General features: G+C 42.8%; 1 protein-coding gene across 4 annotated transcripts in view; it reads right to left on the reverse strand.

Moving 5' to 3' along the window:
• Ncoa2 (nuclear receptor coactivator 2) overlaps positions 1–22,113 on the reverse strand; it is a 319,923-nt gene that overhangs the window by 64,518 nt on the left and 233,292 nt on the right. For all 4 annotated transcript variants that reach the window (XM_045142549.1, XM_004653297.2, XM_045142547.1 and 1 more), the window contains one exon: positions 878–981. In XM_045142549.1, coding sequence (XP_044998484.1) covers positions 878–981 — 104 coding nt within the window. The remainder of the gene's footprint in view (positions 1–877; positions 982–22,113) is intronic.

Here is a 22,113-nt window from a genome sequence, read left to right on the forward strand (position 1 = left end):
TACTTGGTGTTTAGTTAATAAAACAGGAATATTGCATTTAACAAACTTTCAATACCAGCTGGTCACTGGCACGCCAAAGTTCAGAAAGAAGACACTAAGGCAAACCGCTTCACTGTGTCTGCCCTCCAAATCCCTTCTGCCTACCATCTTGACTATTTTTGGGGGCTGGGGGATTTTTTGAGGTAGGGTCTCTCTCTAGCCCAGGCTGACCTGGAACTCACTATGTGATCTCAGCATGGCCTTAAACTCACAGTGATCCTCCTACCTCTGCCTCCTGAGTGCTGGGATTAAAGGCGTGCACCACCACGCCCATCATGACTTTAACTTTTAAGAGAAATAATTTTTTTTTTTGTTGTTTTGTTTTGTTTTTCAAGGTAGGGTCTCACTCTAGCTCAGGCTGACCTGGAATTCACTATGGAGTCTCAGGGTGGCCTCGAACTCACGGCAATCCTCCTACCTCTGCCTCCCGAGTGCTGGGATTAAAGGCATGTGCCACCACGCCCGGCTAAGAGAAATAATTTGAAAGAGCAGCCATTACAGGCGCAAGCCTCTTTGGTTCCCAAGTGTTAGTCTGCTTTATTTTATAGACACGGAACTCATAAAATTTAAGAATTGGGGGAACATTTCAAACAGTATCCTGAACTTTTGAATATGGATTTTGAAACCAAGGACTCAACTGGCAATTAAAACCTGTCTGTCACTCTGTATTCTCTTCTAGTTATTTTAATTCTATCCTGCTCATTTCAAACATGTAAGTGTCAGAAGCAGGAGACTCCCCAAGAATGGGGAGTCCCCTGAAATTACATTCCCCTGAATTTAAATGCAATCATGTGAAGACTGACATGTTAGAATACAGAACCAAAAGTGGGCGTTTTACCTCCAGCATCATGGGCCCCAGCGCGTCCTTGTCGATGACACCCTGCCCTGTGGACGACACATCCGACTTCTGTACCTCATCTATGTTGGCTGCTGCCGCTTTCTCTGCAACAAACACAAGCGTGGATTAGATGGCAGTGCTCTCTCAAGGACAAAGTGACACAGAAATATTTTATTGTAGTGATTTTTAAGGATCTCTAGTGGGAACGGATAGGCCTATAAAAGAGTTAACGTGTATGGCCAGCGCCTCGAATGGAAGCAGTGCTGCAAGCAGAAGGCTGATGCTCACTTTTCACCCCCAGATCGTGTGCCTCAGTCCCCTTTCGGGTTTCTGAGAAAATGAGTTTAGAGATTTCACGGCAGTCCCTGGCAGGCATCTTTTCTTCTAGATTAAGAAACCGCTATAGATGATGGCACAATTAGTTCCTACTCAAGAGATCTCCCAAAGCAGGATTAAGAGGACCCGATGCACATAGTTCAGTAGCATAATCGGATGCATCTGCACACATCTGAAGAATGGAAGTGAGGGAGTTCTGACCTGTGACAGACACCCCTGCTTGACACTCCTCAAGGCCAGTCTGAGCTCCTGTTTGTTCCACTGCTGCTACCCCAACCATTCACATTTAAAATGACCAGACAATTTGTTCCCTAACTTGTCCAAAGAGTTTACTGATTTAAAGCAGTGGGAAGACCCCCCCTCCCATACATTCTCAGACAGCCCAGACACTCCCAAGCCAAAGGCCCTCCATCATGATGACACTATCCATGATAGAGCTGATAGAAGAAAGGATACACAGTCATCAATGTATGTGTGAGCCAGTTACTTCAAGGACGTGAACACAGGGCTGGGGAGAGGGCTTAGTGGTTGGAGGCACTTACTTGCAAATCCTGATGGCCTGGGTTCAATTCCCCAGTACCCACATAAAACCAGATACACAAGGTGGTGCATGCATCAGGAGTTTGTTTGCAGTGGCTTGGAGGCCCTGGCACAGCCATTCCCTTTCTCCCTTCTTTTCTCCCTCTTTGCAAATAAATAAATAAAAATTTTTAAAAAACGCTAAAATAAGCATACCATACATATCACAACCTTCAAAAAGAAACAACTCCAAGTGCCAATTATTTCTAACTGAATAAATTACATCCTTGTTTACACTGCATGTTTTCATTATAATTAAATGCACAAAATAAGGAAAAACAACAACCCAACAAACCGTAACTCAATTTAGCACTCGCTAGCAATATACTTTTCCATGCCCATGGTAATTTTTATTTTGTAAAAAACGATTTCATGCAGTATTTAAGAATCTGTTGAGGCCTAGTCTGTGGAATCCAGAAAATGAATTAAGAAGTCCTCCAAATCTAGCCACTCCCACGAGGGGGAGGGAGAGCCTCCACAAACTGCATGCACCAGTTCAAAGGCAGGTGACCCGTGTACAACTTCTGGTTCAGAGAGAAAAAGTACGGCTGGATGCCACCCACGTAAAGGCCTCAGTTTCTGTGCCTGCTTTCCACATATTATGGCCTAGGTCAAAGACAAACAGAACGACAAGTGGAACATACTTGAAAGTCAACACAATATTAATGTATAGCATCTGTATTTAATTCTCCCTCGCTGCTTTATCTGCAGTGGTTTCTTCAGAGTTTATCAAAGTTTCCTCTTTTCATGTGCTCCTCTACCTTCTGGACTCACCGTTGTAGATCTAAAATACTGTGACCGTCTATAAATAGGGATAGGACCTGTTTGGTGTGGATGCATCAGCCGGCATTGTGCTTGCTCCCTTTGTTGGCCCTGTGCTGCTACACCCCTGAATGCTGCTTTGCACAGATTTGGTCTCAGCTAGTCCTCATGGAGCAAAGGGCATCCAGGGCTCTCCAGCCATGGATACATGACTAGCTCTGCCTATGACTGCAGGGGAGTCCAAGAATTCTTTTTTTTTAAATTTTAATTTTTTTTAATTTATTGATTAGAGAGAGAGAGAGGATGAGTATGTCAAGGCCTCCAACCACTGCAAACCAACTCTAGAGACATGCACCACCATGTGAATCTGGCTTAAGTGGGTTCTGAGGAGTCGAACATGGGTCCTTAGGCTTCCCAGGAAAGTACCTTAACTGCTAAGTCATCTCTCCAGCCTCCAATAATTCTTACACTGTCAAATAGATGCTAATGTCCACTGGGGCATACGTTTTAGTTTTTGGCCAGTCCACTACTGAAGCTGTACAGAACTCTTCCCTCTCCCACCCACCAAGGCAGGGACAGGACCTGCACCACTGCCTTCCCCTCAGCACATTTTCTGGTGCATTTTGCTGAAGAGATGCCCCAGACTTTCCCCATATCCCAATGCCTATAGTGCTCTACATGGAACCCCTTGGAAGAGGACAGACTCCTATACCTCTCAACTTGCTTGACAGAGTCCCCTGCAATACTCAGATGGAAAACTCCTAATGCTTCAGTTTACAGATTTATGTGGTCCTGCTGAATTTTAATATAGCTTTCCTCTTTAGTGTGGAAGAATGAGGTGCTGGTTTCTCTCTGTCTCCTCATGGCATGAGGTACATTCTCCCACAAGAATTGCCCTCAAGAGCACCAGTGATTTTCAACTGGAATATTGCACATGAGATGACAACCTCCCAAGAAGGACCTGTCAGATTGCAGTGAGCCATGTGTTCACACTGGAAGGCCAGCTTTGCCTGAGTCTGATACATTCCTAAAAGGGTAACCGTGTATCCCTGGCCCCTTCAACCTATGTAACAAGAACCCTGTCTCCTTAGAAGGTACATTTAATGAATGGAGCCATGTCTGGATCTTTGCATTGTCCCTATTTAATTTTTAATTTTTATTTATTTGAGAGAGAGGGAGAGAGAGAACACATTAGGGCCTCCAGCCACTACACATGTGCTACCTTGTGCATCCATCTGGCTTATGTGGGTATTGGGGAGTCAGATCTGGGTCCTCTGGCTTTGCAGACAAGTGCCTTAACCACCAAGCCATCTCTCTCTTCAACCCTGACCCTACTTTAGAGCAGATTTTTCTGTGTGTTGTGTATTTTGACAGACTAGGCCCTTCCTGACACTCATTCCCGGAATATTGGGAGAGTAAACGAAGTAGATGGTGGGTGGTAGAAGAACCAATTTTCCCTTTTGCTTCCATGGCTCATTAGGATACAAGGGAGGAATGGAAAGGAAGGAGGTGGGCATGGAGACATGGAGTCAGGGTTTCTGAACAACTGGTTCTAAAGAACAAGCCATTTTTGTCTTGATGCAGTAAGCTTCAAGGCATCTCATCTACAACTTGTTATCTTACTTCATTGAAACAAGGGACTTGGTCTTGGGAATGTAACTCAGTGGTACAGCGTGAGGCCTGGAGAGGAGGAAGAGGAGGAGATTTTATTGATGTTACTGTAAAGGTATAGACAGGGAGGTTAGGCAAGTCTACATCTATCACTCGGCATTAGAAAATTTCAGGCCACTATACTATCATATGAGATTCTGTCACAATAGGAATTAATTGTTTTCTGTGGTACCTATACCAGTGCTGCTTTACAGGACACACTAAATCTACCACAGTGAAGTTTGTGGTAACAGTCCACTTATGAGCCTTTTAAGCAACCACTCTACTTTGTGAGATATATGTATTTCAAGGATCTAGAATATTTCTGAGAACCCAAATACCCCCATTAATAATTTTGTAGAATTTTAAAAAGCTTTATGGGAAATAATGCAATCAGTGTTCTAAATGGTCTAGGAACATGCTCAAAGAATTTTAAGATTTTTGTGAGAGAGGATCATAGAATCAGACCCAAATTGTCACAGAGCTTTATTAGAAATTTATCAGATACAATTTGGGATAAGAGTCTAAAATTTAAATTAGGAAATAATATAGATCTGATAAAATGTGTGTTGCAACTGGGCGTGGTGGCACATGCCTTTATTCCCAGTACTCGGGAGGCAGAGGTGGGAGGATAGCCATGAGTTCGAGGCCACCCTGAAACTACATAGTGAATTCCAGGTCAGCCTGGGCTAGAGTGAAACCCTCCCTTGAAACCTCCCCTCCCGAAAAAAAGGAAAGCTTGGACAAAAATAATTATTTATCTGAAAAATTATTTATGACAGAAAATATGCTGTTTTTTTTCTCTTTGTCATATTCAACTGATCTTTAACATCTTTAACAGAGAAAAGGCAGCAGCTGGCATAGTACAAGAATGAGTGTCCCACCCGAGCCGCGATGAACAGCACTCCACGTCGGGCTCTGCTAGCTGCTGTGAATGGTGGCAGCGGAAGTGGAGGGAACAATCTTTCCTGGCCTAAAGCTTGCCCGTCGGCTAGGAGGGCAAAACAGGTACCAGTCAAAATCACACACCAAGTAAGGGCTAAGCTGCAAGAAGCTAACAGTAAGTTCAAAGTAGAGAGAAAGTTGGTTGAACATATTTGCATGTTTATGACTGGCCTGGATTCTGAAGGGTGTGTGAATCAACTTGAAACTATGTGAGTGGACCATGTGATTTGAAAAAAAACTTCTATGATTCTACAAGATAAATTACAAATAAAACTTTTTATTTAAAAAAAATTTAAGTGTTTACACAAGCACAATTGATGGATATTAAAAGAATGAGAAATTTTCACTACTTAGGACCTAAACAAAAGCCAAAGAGTAAAGAACTCAGGGTTTCAATTCCTATACTAACAGTATTTGGAATATATATACTTTCTAGCCAATTTGTTGTCTATTCTTCCATTCGGTATTGAACTTGGGCTGGGCCACTTCTCATATTAAAGAAAAACAGAAGAACAGTAACATAAAGTGACAGAAATATGATGAAATATGGTTTTATCAATGCAATTGGTATCCAAATTAAATAGGCCCTGAATTTTTATGCTATTTGGGTACTTTTCATGAAGTAATTATTGCCTCTGTTCGACATTCAGTTGAGGAATTGAACGGGAATGGATGGGTGGGAAGAGTAGGAGGAAGAGGGAAGAAAAGGACTCCTTTGAGATGAATGATTATGTTACCCGGACATATGCTGGTGTCTTGACAGAGCACTTCAGTAATGAGTATGCTACTTTTATGTAGCAGATAAAAATAAGCTTAAGCCCTTGGATATATTTGTACTTCTGTAAGTATAGCACTACTATACTAAGACACACTAATATTTTTAAATTAGGCAGTTTTCTCAGTGGTCACAAGCTATATTTAGTCTTCTATATTTTGCATCCATTAACCATAAAAATATATTCTGTTACAAAAATACCCTTCAGTAAAGGCAACAGTAGGAAGTTAGTCCCAGAGTTTCATATGATCACAACCTTAGGAAATCTCATTATTACACTGGAAAGGGGGATGCTAAAATTTAATTTTCAGAGTCTAAGAAAAGATTCCTCCTCTGTGCCTTGACTTCATCACGTCTTCCTGCTGTGCTTTAACCATTAAAGTTGTTTGTTTTACATAAAGACTATAACCTAAGAGCATAGCAATGAAAATCATAATTCTCTTCTTCTTCATTCTTTAAAAGATTTTTGAAAATCACAGAATAGTTGCAATCATTTAATAATCCCGCTTTACAAATTCCAAACTCTAGTTGGAGAGACCGTCCATGGCTACCTTTTCAGCTCCTTCCAAATATCCCTTTCCTCCTGGGCAGCTGCTCCAGAGACCCGCTCATGCCTCTCTCCATTTCCCTGCCCTCCAGAAATCCAATACTATTTAATTAGATTTCCAGTTTCAAAGAAAATAACAAATCCCCATCTCTTCAGGGGCTTTGTTAAGATGAGTCACCGCAAGCTGGGGGAAATCATTAATATTATATTCCATGTTTTTTCATAAGCAATTACTCACGCTTTCTTTCAGAACAAAAGGAAAGGTGGAGTATTTGATTGCAAAAAAAAAAAAAAAAAAAACTTGGGCTGGAGAGATGGCTTAGCGGTTAAGCGCTTGCCTATGAAGCCTAAGGACCCCGGTTCGAGGCTCGGTTCCCCAGGTCCCACGTTAGCCAGATGCACAAGGGGGCGCATGCATCTGGAGTTCGTTTGCAGAGGCTGGAAGCCCTGGCGCGCCCATCCTCTCTCTCTCCCTCTATCTGTCTTTCTCTCTGTGTCTGTTGCTCTCAAATAAATAAATAAATAAAAAATTTAAAAAAAAAAAACTAGTTCAATGCAAGGAAAATATTTCTTTATATTTTATTTATTATTTATTTATTTGCAAGCAGATAGAGATAGAGAGAAGAGAGACAGGGAGAGGAGGGACTGGGGGAGAAAATGAATGGAATGGGGCACACCAGGGCCTCTAGCTGCTGCAAACAAACTCCAGATACATACATGACTTTGTGCATCTGGCTTTATGTGGGTACTGGGGAATCAAACCAGGTCATTAGGCTTTGTAGACAAGTGCCTTAACCATTGAGCAATATCTCCAGCCCCAAGGAAGTAGAAAAAATATTTATTTATTTGAGAAGGAGAGGTGAAGATAGGTAGACAGACAGACAGACAGATAAGTAGGTAGGTAGAGAATGGGTGCACCAGAGTCTCCATCCTGTGCAAATGAACTCTAGATGCAAAAGCTACCTTGAGCATATGGCTTATGTGGGTCCTGGGGAATTGAACCTGGGTCCATTTTGGCTTTGCAGGCAAGTGTCTTAACTGCTAAGGCATCTCTCCAACACCACCCAAGGAAAGTATTTTTACAAAATTTCTGAAGTGTGTGTGTGCATGCGTACCTCATGTGGATATGAGTGGAAGTTAGAAGAAGATCTCTGATATCCCTCTGTAATGTTCTTCTGCCTGATTTCCCCAAGACAGCATCTCTCACTGAACCCAAAGCTCTCCAGTTTTGGATAGGCTGGCTGGCTAAGTTGCTCCAGCAATCCTCTTGTTCCTATCCCTGAGCACTGGAATGTGCCAGGGTTACAGACATGCATGTCATGCCTTGTTTTTTCTGTGGGTGCTACGATTGAACTCGGGTCCTCAAGCCTGCATAGCAAGAGCTCTTGTCAGCTGAGCCATGTTCATAGCACAGGAAAAATAATCCTTTGAAGTGGTTAGATTGACCCACTTTTTTTCATTGACACTTATAGGCAAAAATTTGACAGTAAAATGCCAGTTTTTTTGGTTAGAAAAGCAATAAATCACAATTATATCCTATAAAAATAATTTACCTTTTAAAGTACATTGAGAATTATGAAGTGCTTTTGGCATGTAAGCACCTTTAACCACTGAGCCATTGCCCCAACCCTTATGAAGTATGTTCTAAAGTTAACTTTACACTACCAGTCAGAATTCCATCCCTTCAGAGGGATAGTGGTCATGGCTCAAGTGGCCAACAGCCACATACATGGCTGGTCCAACTCCAGCCAATCAGAGGCCACCAACACTGGTCACTGAGAAACATACATGCCATTTAACAGCTGCCTATTATGGGGACAGGATGATGCAACCATCATGGTAGAAGGTGATACGCTTCCTTTCTCCCCATTTTTTTTACAATTAAAAAAAGTTATTATTTATTTGCAAAGAGAGAGGGAGGGAGAGGGGAGGGGAGAGAGGGAGAGGGAGGGAATATATTAATAAGAATAAATGGATTTGCCAGGGTCTCCTGTCATTGCGAACAAACTCCAGATGTATGCACTACCTTGTGCATCTGGATTTATGTGGGTGCTGGGAAAATGAACCCAGGCCTTTGGGCTTTGCAAGTAAGTGCTAACTGCCAAGCCATCTCTCTAGCCCCTGCATTTTTAATTTTTTTTTTTTTTTTTTTTGGTGTTTTGAGGTAGGGTCTCACTCTAGCCCAGGCTGACCTGGAATTCACTCTGTATTTTCAGGGAGGCCTCGAACTCACGACAATCCTCCTACCTCTACCTCCCAAGTGCTGGGATTAAAGGCGTGCGCCACCACACCTGACTCATTTTTTTTTTAAGTCATCTGAAGAGGTTGTACAAAACTGACAGACATTTGCCTATTTTTAAAACGTCAAAATTCAACAAAGAGCACTCACTCTATTAAAATGTGTCAACTGTAAGATAATCCATAGGACATTTACACATATGCAGAAACAGGTCTGGGTTGTCTGGGTTTAGATATCCCTGACATGAAAGCCAATTAAAAGTTTCGGTTACTTTTCTGCTTGCTCACGCATGGAGATAGCTGTGTCTGCTGAAGGTGTGTTACTCACAGCATAGCATCTCTGACTAAATGAACCTGATATGTGTGCAGGTTTTGTAATTAATTCCTCTGCTTCAAAATGAGTAAAATCACTCACTTAGAAAGCTATCAATTTTTCAGTGGACTGATGTCAAACAAGGCTAACCACGTCCACAACAAATTTGAAGACCCTCCTGGGAATACATCCACAATTTCCATCTTTTCTTGCATTTAGGAATGGGATGGTTTCAGTGAAATGGCTTTGGTGAAACATTGGCAGTGTGAGATTCATGCAGAGCAAAGAAGTATTGGAAACAATGACAAGCAGTTTCTGGCTGGATTCTATAGATCAAATATTACAGGAAAGTTATGCAGCATCTCAAAGGTTCTAGAAGGTAAAATCACAGAATTATACATCTGCACCCAACTAAAATTAGAAAAGCTGCCATATGGCTCTGTGAAGCCAGCAGCACATTCTTATTCATTAGGAAGCGTTCTGCTAACATAAAAACACAGGCCCTTCCTGTGCTCTCTAAATGTGTTTATCTTTTCAACATTAATGCACCATATATCATCGAGCTGCTGAAATCTCCTGCCGTGCAGATTAAAAAACGTGCAGCTGTACTTTCTCTAGTAGTGGGAGGAACCCAAGCCCCAAGTTGCCTCCCTCTTTTTCCGACACTGAACTAGTTAACTAACATACCATGATTTTCATACAAAAACCACTGCAAGCTGAAACAATCTCAAGGCCATCTGCACCCAGCAAAATCCTTTGAAGCTGAGCTTCAGAGAAAGTAACCAACTTGCTTTCAGTTTTCATCAACGGCAAGACGTGACTAGTAAGACCTGTTTTTTAAATGGTGATCCATACTTGTGAGAGATGAGCACTAAACCAGACTCAAAGCAAAGCTAGCCAGAATCAGCCTGTGTTCCTATGAACTCTTATCAACACCATTCTCTTGGCTGTCATCACATGTATCGTTATTTAGTATTCCACATACTACCCATTGGGACACAAGTTACAAATGAACATCTTTCCTTGAAAGCTATGTGAATGTGTAACAATATTGCCAGATCCTTTCTTTCAGATAATCTATACCCTTGTTATTCACAGATCAAGTCCTTAAGGAACATAACAAAAATCTGGCAAACACAAAACCAAACCATTACTGAAAGAACCAGAGAAACAGCTTCAGAAGTGCAAGTGCAGAGGAATCAACTGATATGTAAAAAGCATGCACCAAACAAGTTTATCATGGCATCGCCTGCTCATCCAATGTGAGTGTATGCCTTGACTTCCATCCCATCAACACACCCAATGTGGTCAGACAACTCCACCTCCACCTCCATCACCCCATCCAATGACAACAGACGTCTCTACCTCCACCTCATCACCCAATTCAATGTGATCACATGTCTCTACCTCCACCTCCGTCACCCCATCCAATGTGATCACACGTCTCTACCTCCACCTCATCACCCCATCCAATGTGATCACACGTCTCTACCTCCACTTCATCACCCCATCCAATGTGATCAGACGTCTCTACCTCCACCTCATTACCCCAACCAATGAGTTCAGATGTCTCTACCTCCAACTCATCACCCCATCCAATGTGATCAGACGTCTCTACCTCCACCTCATCACCCCATCCAATGAGATCAGATGTCTCTACCTCCACCTCATCACCCCATCCAATGAGATCAGACGTCTCTACCTCCACCTCATCACCCCATCCAATGTGATCACATGTCTCTACCTCCAACTCATCACCCCATCCAATGAGATCAGATGTCTCTACCTCCACCTCATCACCCCATCCAATGAGATCAGATGTCTCTACCTCTACCTCATCACCCCATCCAATGAGATCAGACGTCTCTACGTCCACCTCATCACCCCATCCAATGTGAACACACGTCTCTACCTCCACCTCATCACCCCATCCAATGTGAGCACACGTCTCTACCTCCACCTCATCACCCCATCCAATGTGATCACATGTCTCTACCTCCACCTCATCACCCCATCCAATGAGATCAGACGTCTCTACCTCCACCTCATCACCCCATACAATGTGAACACGTCTCTACCTCTACCTCATCACCCCATTCAATGTGAACACACGTCTCTACCTCCACCTCCATCACCCCATCCAATGAGATCAGATGTCTCTACCTCCACCTCCATCACTCCATCCAATGACAACAGACGTCTCTACCTCCACCTCATCACCCCATAATGTGATCAGAGGTCTTTACCTCCACCTCATCACCCCATCCAATGTGATCACACGTCTCTACCTCCACCTCGATAACCCCATCCAATGAGATCAGACGTCTCTACCTCCACCTCATCACCCCATCCAATGTGATCACATGTCTCTGCCTCCACCTCATCACCCCATCCAATGTGAACACACGTCTCTACCTCTACCTCATCACCCCATTCAATGTGAACACACATTTCTACCTCCACCTCCATCACCCCATCCAATGTGATCAGACGTCTCTACCTCCACCTCATCACCCCATCCGATGTGATCACACAGTTTCTACCTCCAACTCATCACCCCATCCAATGTGATCAGACGTCTCTACCTCCACCTCATCACCCCATCCAATGTGATCACAAGTCTCTACCTCCACCTCCGTCACCCCATCCAATGTGATCACACAGTCTCTACCTCCAACTCATCACCCCATCCAATGTGATCACATGTCTCTACCTCCAACTCATCACCCCAGCCAATGTGATCATATGTCTCTATGTCTACCTCATCACCCCATCCAATGTGACTGGGTGTTTCTGTCTTCATTTCCATCACCCATTTACTCAGTGTGACCTTGGTGTTTCTTACCTTCATCTTCTATAGCAATGGAGTATGGAGAGTTAAAGGCTACAATAAAACCCTCTGAGAACCGCTTAAAGTACATTCTATTTCACAGGGTTGGCAAGCCAAGGCTTTAGGATCTATCTGAACAAGGAAATGGAAGAATCATGACTTGCTTAGTAGGCTGAAAGGTGAAACTGAAACTAGATAAAGGTAAAGGCAGGGGAGGATGACAGAGAAAGGGAAGGGAGGGAACCAATAAGAAATAGACAACCCCCCTCAAAGCCAATAAGCAGAAGTGAAAGAAAGTCTAGGGCATAATTTTACATTGGCACCTATTCAGAAGATTAGGGTGCCCTCCAAAAGATCAAGCTACAAAAATATTTATTCTAAATATATGTGTGACCTGAAAGTAAGGGTAACAAAATTTTAATATGAGAACACTTAACAAAGTTCTATAAATCCTCAGAAAAGCTTGGGCTATAAAGTAATGAAATATTCTGTTCAAATCATTATTGTGCTTACCATCACAGCATCCCTATCTTACCCTAGCAATGTTAATTAAGCTCTCTAGACTTCAACCCTCTCCCAATGTGGCACCAACACACACGTCCTTATAGCCTTCTCCAGAAGGCTCATTTCAGCTAAGTGAGGGCCGTTCCTGTTTTTGCAATCTGTGGGCATACATGCCCCATCCCAAAGCTCTCCTTACCCTAGTGTTTCCTTCCACTGAACTGTTGGGACGATCCTCTGCCTGGCACACAGCAGGTGCTCAGTCATGTGTTGATACTCAATAGTGAACAGCTGGAACCAACATCAATGTCAGTTGGGCCAGGGCCTGAAGGTCCTGTACTAGCATCTACTATACAGAGCACTGCTGTGCTTCCAGCATAGGAAGAAGGAAGTTTGGTTTAAGGCTCATTTTTGTGGTGAAAATATTAGATAGGGAGAATGAGAAAAGGCTGGGCTACATGACCATGGAGAGCTCCTACAGTAGTCAGGCCACTGGGAAAAGTACTCCAAAGAAGAAAGGCCTCCAGCGGCCATTCTCCATCTGAGAGACGAAGATGGAAAACAAACTGGTTTTATTAATCCAGATTGTCATCTAGGAAATTATACAAGCTTCATATGAAAGTAATTTGGGCATCATGGGAGTTTTTAGCAGACCCTGAGACTTTCTTAGCCTCATGGTTCTAAAGAAAATATATCCTAGACTGGCCATGAAGCTCAGTGGCAGAGGGGCTGCCTAGAATACATTAAGCTGCATGTTCTAGGCCCAACATGGCAGAAGAAATAAAGAAATGGAGAGGAAAATAGAAAGAGAGGGAAGGAAGGAAGAAAGGAAGGAGGGAGGGAGGAAGGAAGAAAGGAAAGAGGGAATGAGGAAGGAGTTATAGACAGAGAAGAACCTACTGAGGGAGTTCTACACATTGTCACACTAGCCTGGGAATCCCATGTAAAAGTGTTTATCTCTGTGCGCTGGAAGAAGCCTTGCCTCTGAGGACAAGGTCACGCCTGAAGTCCCCGGACAGACTGCCCAGCTCCCCCATGTACACCTGAAGACCACACTACCTTGACTATACTACACTTTCCGAGAAGGCACAGGGAAGGAGCACAAATGGAGGGAGGGGCAAAGGATGCTGGTCACTGCTCTGTCCTGCCCCTGCCCATGTTCAAAAAGCTCCCCTTGGGCCTCACCTCACTGGGCTGTGGCTATTTAGATGTCTGCCTCCCTGGCACTGAGCTCCGAGCTCTTGGTTACTCCCCTCCTTCTGGTTTCTCTATGTTCTACAAACCTTTGTACATTTATTTATTTATTTATTGAGGTAGGTTCTCCCTCTAGCCCAGGCTGACCTGGAATTTACTCTGTAGTCTCCGGCTGGCCTCAAACTCACAGAGATGCACCAACATGCCCAGCCTCTGTCTACATTGTAAAGACACTACCCAGGTCATCCAGCTGTGTGTGTCTTCTGTTCCCCAGCACCGGGTCCTCACAGTACTGCAGGGGTCTGTGGGCCCTGCTTCTTGCTGCTTTCTACTCCCAGGACTCTCATAGCTTTGCTCAAGCAGTCACAGGAGGACCTCACTAGAAAGCTTGTAAAAGCAGGTGTTCCCAATTTAAAGTCTCTAATGCAAAATGCTGGGAATAGAGCACAGAATCATCCAATTTAGAAGACCTAAAACATCAATTATGCTAAATATATCATCCAAGTAGAGAAGATACAGGGTGGACAACAATGTGAGAATTGACCTAAGCACACAGTACCACATCCTGGCCGCCCAGAGAAGGACCACCACAGTCACTAGAACAAAGGCAGTGGCAGTAAGGTGAGTACGGCATCTTTGGCCTAGTCAAGAGCTCTCATGAGTGAGACTAGAGAGGATGCGGTCTGAAGTATCTACTCCCTGGGTTATGGGGCACAGAGCAGGGGAGGGAGTGCATTTCCAATACATACACACACACACACACACACACACACACACACACACACACACACACACGTTTTAATTTTTATTTATTTGAGAGGGAAAGAGAGAGAGAAAGAAAATGAAAGAGAATGAGCATGCCAGGGCTTCCAGCCACTGCAAATGACTCCAGATGCATGTGCCACCTTGTGCATCTGGCTTATGTGGGTCCTGGGTAATCAAACCGAGGTCCTTTGGCTTCACAGGCAAGTGCCTTAACCACTAAGCCCTTTCTACTGCCCCAGAAAATCTTTAAAAAATATTTGTAAGGGGAGAGAAAGAGGGAGAATGGATGAATGAGTATACCAGGGCCTCTCGCCTCTGAACGCCACTTTGTGTATCTGGCTTTATGTGGGCACTGGGTAATTGAACCATGGCCAATGGGCTTTGCAAGCAAGCACATTTAACTGCAGAAACATTTACCCAGCCCCAAAGAATCTTTTATTTTTCTCCCCATATATTTATTTATCTATGAGAGGCGGGGGGCAGAATGGCATGCCAGGACTTCCAGCCACTGCAAATGAACTCCAGATGCATGTGTCCCCTTGTGCATCTGGCTTATGTGGGTCTTGGAGAATCAAACCTGGGTCCTTTGGCTTTGCAGGCAAATGCCTTAACCACGAAGCCATCCCTCCAGCCCACAAAATCTTTTCTTGTTGCTGTGTTTTGTATTTGAGAAACATGTTCTCACATTGTAATTCAGGTTAGCCTTGCACTATGTAGCTCTGGCTGGGCAATCTTCCTGCCTCAGCTTTTTGAGTGCTGGGGTTACAAGTATGTGCCACCACACCGAGCTCTCCAGACAGTCTTACAAGCTGAAACCTCCCAAGTCTCCGATAGTCAAAAATCTAGTAGCTACAAATATGCTTTGGTCTGGATCAACTCACCGAGTTGAAAACTAAAACAAAAACCTAGAGAGTTCTTGAATGTTTCTGGAGGAAAAGTAATGCCTGTCTGAGATTCTCAGGCACTTTTAGCCATTGCTACTGGTAAAGCTCACCACATCTAGTGACGAGGGAGCTGCCTATGCGTGCTTTCTTTAGTACGTTTCTTTGTACGTTTGCACTCTGCCTGGTTTACAAGGGTTATTTTTACATCTGTTAAGAACCATCTATAGGAAGGCCATCTACCTAGTACTTAACAGACACCAACACACATACATGCACAAGTGATATGCCTAAAAACATTACATCCTCATTCCAGATAACCCCAGCTTGAGGAAAAGAATCTAGATTTATTTTTCTGAAAGGTCAGATGAAAAGTGTACAATCCTAGGAGTAAAACCACGAGGAGGTCTACATTTTTTTTTTCTTTTTATTGATTTAATTGCAAGAGAGGGAATCAAAAGAGAGGCAAAGAGAATGGGCGCAGCAGGGCCTCTCGATGCTGCTAAGAACTCTAGATGCACCCGTATACTGTGTATCTGGCTTTATGTAGGTAATAGAACTGGGTCCTTAAACAATGAGAACTGATTGAGAGGGGGAGGGGATATAATGGAGAGTGGACTTGTGAAGAGGAAAGTGGGGGGGGGGGATCATGATTTATTGTCTATAATTTTGGAAGTGGTCAATGGTAATAAAAAATAAAACAAACAAACAAAAACGAAGAGAAACCTGGCTCACATTACACAGAACTAACTGTGGTAGCACAGAATGTTGCTACACTGAGAGGATTGGTAAAATAGCAAGGAAAGAAAGACTGGGAAATGTTTGGAAAATAGACTCCTGGTTTCTTCTTGTCATCACAGTATCTCAGATTCAATGCACTTTTCTTTATGTTTTTATTTTATTTTATTTATTTGAGAGACATACAGAAATAGGCAGGGAGAGAAAGAGAGAATGGGTGTACCAGGGCTTCCAGCCATTGCAAACAAACTCCAGATGCGTGCACCCCCTTGTGCGTCTGGCTTACATGGGTCCTGGGGAGTCAAACCTGGGTCCTCTGGCTTTACAGGCAAGTGGTTAAGGCTAACCACTAAGCAATCTCTCCAGTCCTCAATGGACTTTTCTAGAATGAACTCCTATCACATTTCAGGTACTATATTTCATCAAGACTTTTTTTAGGTAGGGTTTCACGCTAGCCTAGGCTGACCTGGAATTCACTATGTAGTCTCAGGCTGGCCTTGAACTTACAGCGACCCATCTACCTCTGCCTCCTGAGTGCTGGGATTCAAGGTGAACCACCATGCCCAGCTAAGACAAACGCTTTTTTAAAAAAATATTTTACTTATTTATTTGAGAGAGAGAGAGGGAGAGAATGGATGCACCAGAGCCTCCAGCCACTGCAAAGAACTACAGACGCATGTGCTACCTGGTACATCTGGCTTATGTGGGTATTGGGGAATAGAAACCATGCAGTTAAGGCTTACCACTGAGCCATCTCTCCAGCCTGCAGACAAACACTTTTTTATTAAAGTGACCATTCAGATTCCTTATGGCATGAATTCTGTCCAACTTAAGCAAGAGTGGCAGCTAGCAAGTCATCGAATGTCCACAACTAGTTGATGCAGTAGGCAAGCAGAAAACAGCAAGGTTGAAACACTGCATTAAAGACCTCATAGCAGCTGCTGTTATCTGCACAAGAAGTGTACAATATTGGGCCAATGAGTGTGCCATGGAGGATGGAGGAGGATAAAATAATTTAAAGGACAACAAAACAGAAAAGTGATTATTGCTGGGTGTGGTGATGCATGCCTTTAATGCCAGCACTTGGGAGGCAGAGGTAGGAGGATCGCCATGAGTTCGAGGCCACCCTGAGACTACATAGTATATTCCAGGTGAGCCTGAGCTAGAGTGAGACCTTACCTCAAAAAAAACAACAACAAAAATAAATAAATAAAAATAAAGTGATTATTGAAAAAGTGTTCGGTGAAAGCGATAAGGAGACAAAAGAAAGGAAAAGTGGGGAATCAAAATAAATTATGAACATGTATGAAAATTAGGAATAAAAAAGTTTAAACAGCTGGGCATGGTGGTGCATGCCTTTAATCCCAGAACACAGGGAGGCAGAGGTAGGAGGATTGCGTTGAGTTCGAGGCCATCCTGAGAATACAGAGTGAATTCTAGGTTAGTCTGGGCTACAGTGAGATTCTACCTCGAAAAACCAAAACCAAAACCAAAAAAAAAAAAAAGTTTCAACAGCTGAGTGTGGTGGTGCATGCCTTTAATCCCAGCACTTGGGAGGCAGAGATAGGAGCACTGCTGTGAGTTCAAGGCCAGCCTGCGACTACAGAGTGAATTCCAGGTCAGCCTGAGCTAGAGAAAGAACCTACCTCAAAAAAAGTTAAAAAAGAAAAAAAAAACCAAAAATCTGGGCCAGAGAGACGGCTCAGCAGTTAAGCACTTCCCTGCAAACCCTAAGGATCCAGGTTCAATTTCCCAGTACCCACATAAGCCAGATGCACAAGGTGGTGGATACATCTGGAGTTCATATGCAGTGGCTAGAGGTCCTGGCGTACCCAGGTTCTCTCTCTCTTTCAAATAAGTAAATATTAAAAAGTATAAAAAATGCAAAGAAAGTAAGGACCAAACTTTAGTAAGAAATACTTGCTCTAACCAGGCAGCAGAAGCAGTGAGGACCTGGCTGGCACCTACGTGTTTCAGAACCCAGCAAAAGAATAGGTAAACAGGTGGTCACAATTTGCATGCTGAGGTCAAAGTGAAATTAACAAAGGCTTCCTTACAAAGCGTCCTAAATTTGGTATCAAGACTACTTCTTTATACCCAAGTCTTCTCTTTTTGTTATGCATGCAATTCTCTAGTGAATTTTACAAGTGAGAAGAGAATACAGTGTGATCATCCTGCACCTTACTAATTCCGTGGGGTTTTATATTAGTATGTGCTCTCAAATATAAAGGACTGTTTAAGCAGTCAAGACTGCTTGCAAGACATCAGAAAAATTGTCTCATTTAAAGCCTACCAATTTGGTCTCCAATAAAGTTTAGGAAAGTCTGAACTCAGAGTACAGCTCATGAGTACCTTGGTTATCTGATGGATAAGACAAAAAGAAAGCCTCCCAGAAGACAAATTACAGTCATCCACATAAGCCACAGAACATGTCACAATTTAGTAGCTAACACACAAAATCATAATAGGATACTGAGCTACCCCTTGGTAAATTAACTGGCTTAAACTACTTGGAAGTTGGATTTTGTTTTACATATGTTAGCCATGTTTGTGGCAACACTCTACAACCACTTAAATTGGGAAATTTGTGAACAGATCTGTTAGATTCTTACCTTTGTAAAACTGTAATCATAAGTGTGGACTAGTATTATTACTTGGCACCTGTCTTATACAGAGTTCAAAGTGTTCCACACGCATTATTTTATTAAGCCTAATAACATCCCTGTGAAGCCTAAAGCCTTTATGCAGCTAGGCATGGTGGTACACACCTTTCATACCAGCCCTCAGGAGGTAGAGGTAGGCAGACTGCTGTGAGTTCAAGGACAGGCTGGGACTACACAGTAAGTGCCAGGTCAGCCTGAGCTACAGCAAGACCCTACCTTGAGAAAAACCAAACCAAGGGCTGGAGAAATAGCCTAATGGTTAAGGCACTTGCCTGCAAAGCCTAAGGACCCAGGTTTGATTACCCAGTACCCACATGAAGCCAGATGCACAGGGTGGCACATGTGTCTGGAGTTGTTTGCAGTGGCTAGAGGCCCTGGCAAGCCCATTCTCTTATCTCTCTGCCTCTCTATCTCTTCCTTAAATAAATAATACTTTAAAAAACCAAACCTAAGCAAAGTTGGGCATGGTGGCACATACCTTTAACCCCAGCACTTGGGAGGCAGAGGTGGGAGGATCATTGTGAGTATGAGGCCACCCTGAGACTACAGAGTGAATTCCAGGTCAGCCTGGACTGCAGTAAGACCCTACCTTGAGAAACCAAAAAATAAAAAGAAAATCCCCAAACCTAATCAACAGAACAACAAAAAGTAAAGCCTTTATAAAGTGTATTTTTCTTGCTTCCTATAATTAATAATTATCCAGTTTATGCTTCCCAGTATTATATGGCTGGGCACAATGCTGTCATCAAGATTCCAACACTTCTACCCAGTGGCATTTTAGGTTAGCATTAGTGCAGATGGACAGTCTGAAAGCAAGAAACTTGCTGCCAGCTCAGGCAGCAGGGCAAGCCAGTGGTCAGGGGTCTCTGTAGCAATAGAAGGCAGCCTTTCTCTGCAGGCTTCCAGCCCAGACTCCAGGAGATGGTGGCCTCGTGTCACTTGTGATTCACCTGCTTCTCAAAGGACCAAGCAGTTTCAAACTGTACTGTTTGTTGTTTCTCAAGGCATCAATGAGCAGTGTGCTTTCGAGAGTAGAATGGTGGCAGTTGTTGGCTTAGAATTGCCAAGGAAAATATTTGGTTGCGTATAAGGTTTCCTGAGAGCAAGTTAGTACATGACCTCAATCTTTTCCAAGCTTATCATAATGCTATGAGGCTGTGCTGATTCAGCAAAGCAATCTATAATCGCTTGCAAAATGCCCCTGCTTCACAGGGATGTTATTAGGCTTAATAAAATAATGCGTGTGGAACACTTCGAACTTTGTATAAGACAGGTGCCAAGTAATAATACTAGTCCACACTTATGATTACAGTCTTACAAAGGTAAGAATCTAACAGATCTGTTCACAAATTACAAATAGAACGTACTTTAAATAACTTACAGGTAATTGTATGACAAAGAAAAATCTGAAAATGTTCAGGCTTAAAAATTGAATAGGCAAACTTCAGAAGTCAAAACGGGTAAAAAAGAAACAAGTTTCACCTAAAGGGAGAGAATACATGCCTTGGTGGAAAGACAGACTGAATCATATGCTTGTAAGAAACAAGAGTACATTTTATGAGAATTATTTTGAGACACTGCTATTAATGAATTAAATTTAGTAACATTTCTATGGTTTTTTTTCTAACAACAAATTTAAATCCAAGTCAGTAAAACAGTGATAAGTTCCTTTTCTTTACTTATCAATGGAAACACTGAATACATGAGTTTTCATGAACACTGAAATAATGTAAGAATACTAAAAGTTGTTTTCTCTTTTTACATATTATAATGACACCACTTTTTGGAAGGTCATTGACATTTGTCTCAAAGATAGGAAATGATCTTCCCTTTCCCCCAGACATGATCCATCAATTTCTATTTCAACTAGATCTGTCCAACCAAGCAGGCTACGCTGCAGGGCACATGGGGCGGAAGCCTCGGCTACCACTGTCTTCATCGCATGGATACGCAAACTGCTTGATTCAGCCCGTGCCATTTCTTCCCGAAGCCTCAGAAATCCAAGGCAGTTACCTTCTGTGCTTCCCTAACAGTGACATGACATCAGTTATAACATCACAGGGAAGCCATCTGGATCTTCTTTGAATTCCCCTGGGGCTGGTTTCTCATCTCTGCCTTTCCCTCCTCCCACAGCTACTGACCACATAGACTCTAAACACGAGGGAGGAGATGCTGTTTGCTCTGGAGAAAACAACAGCGAGAGTTCCTTACATTAGCTTATAGGATGAACTCCAAGCACACTAAAGGATGAGAAATTTTACTGTCAAGTATTCATTCCAAAAAAGTACTATTGGGGCTGGAGAGATGGCTTAGTGGTTAAGGCATTTGCCTGCAGAGCCCAAGGACCGAGGTTCAATTCCCCAGTACCCAAGTAAACCAAATTCACAAGGTGATGCATGCATCTGGAGTTTCGTTTGCAGTGGCTGGAGGCCACTGTGTGCCCATTCTCTCTCTAATACATGAATCAAATAAAATATTTTAAAAAATTTTAAAAGTATTAATTTTTTGTTGTTTAGGATCTGAGTACCAGGTGGCAGGGAGGCCAAGAGAGAAAGGATAGGTTTTGTCCTCTTGGGGGTTTGAAAGCACATTGCTATGGTTAAGCAAGTGAGGAAACAGTGTTAGTGGGCTAACTTTTCAAAGTGACAGAGATTTCTCTAAGAACCGACATAATACGATGCGTAAGTATTAGCTTTAGAATGAAGTTATGAATACTTTATCTGTGAGGTTCAAGAGTGAAGTTTGGGAAACAGCACAAGTTTGGATGCTGAGTGAACAAACAGGGACTCTAATTATGTAAGATTTTCACCAAGAATGTTTTCATCAGAGAATGAACATGGCATGGCTGATTACTAGCCTCAAAATAAACTTCCATCAGCACACCAGGAACAATGCACACACCTCAGGATGCTAACGGCGTCTAATTAGCTCTCTCAAGTATAGCAACTAAAAAGAATTTTGGAAAATAAAAATGTGGAGGCTAATGATCTTTTATATTACTCTCTCAGGATAAATCCAACTGCCAAGGAAATTAAGACTTACAAGTGATCATACTCTATAGGAATAAAAAATAATTTGTTAAATTTTCAACTTGCCGAACCCAGTTAAGTGATGAATTTAAAAGAGAAAACCATGCCTTCAGATTCACTGCAAGTGTCTACACCAGGTGAGTTATAGGAGCTCTCCATTCTACACAAAGTCTGACTTATCCTGATACAGAGATTGGGAGTATGATTTAAACTTCCACCTCCAACAGTGGAAGATTCTATAGACTGTGTGAACAGTACTTGTGGGGCTGGCTCATCAGAGCAGCAACAGAAGCACCTCCACAGTCACCTGCCTCTTTCCAGGACAGTCAACAGTAGGGAGAAGGCCACTCAGGATGACTTTTCCTATAGAAAATTGTTACATCATGTCCAAAAGGGATACTGTGGGAGAATAATTTGGTAATGTACTAGAATGAAAGCTAACAGAGGTGGGTCATGGTAGGCACATTACTCTGGCCCTTACAAAAGCTGA

The sequence above is a fragment of the Jaculus jaculus genome, chromosome 2, assembly GCF_020740685.1.
Source record: "Jaculus jaculus isolate mJacJac1 chromosome 2, mJacJac1.mat.Y.cur, whole genome shotgun sequence".
In the NCBI taxonomy this organism is placed as follows: domain Eukaryota; kingdom Metazoa; phylum Chordata; class Mammalia; order Rodentia; family Dipodidae; genus Jaculus; species Jaculus jaculus.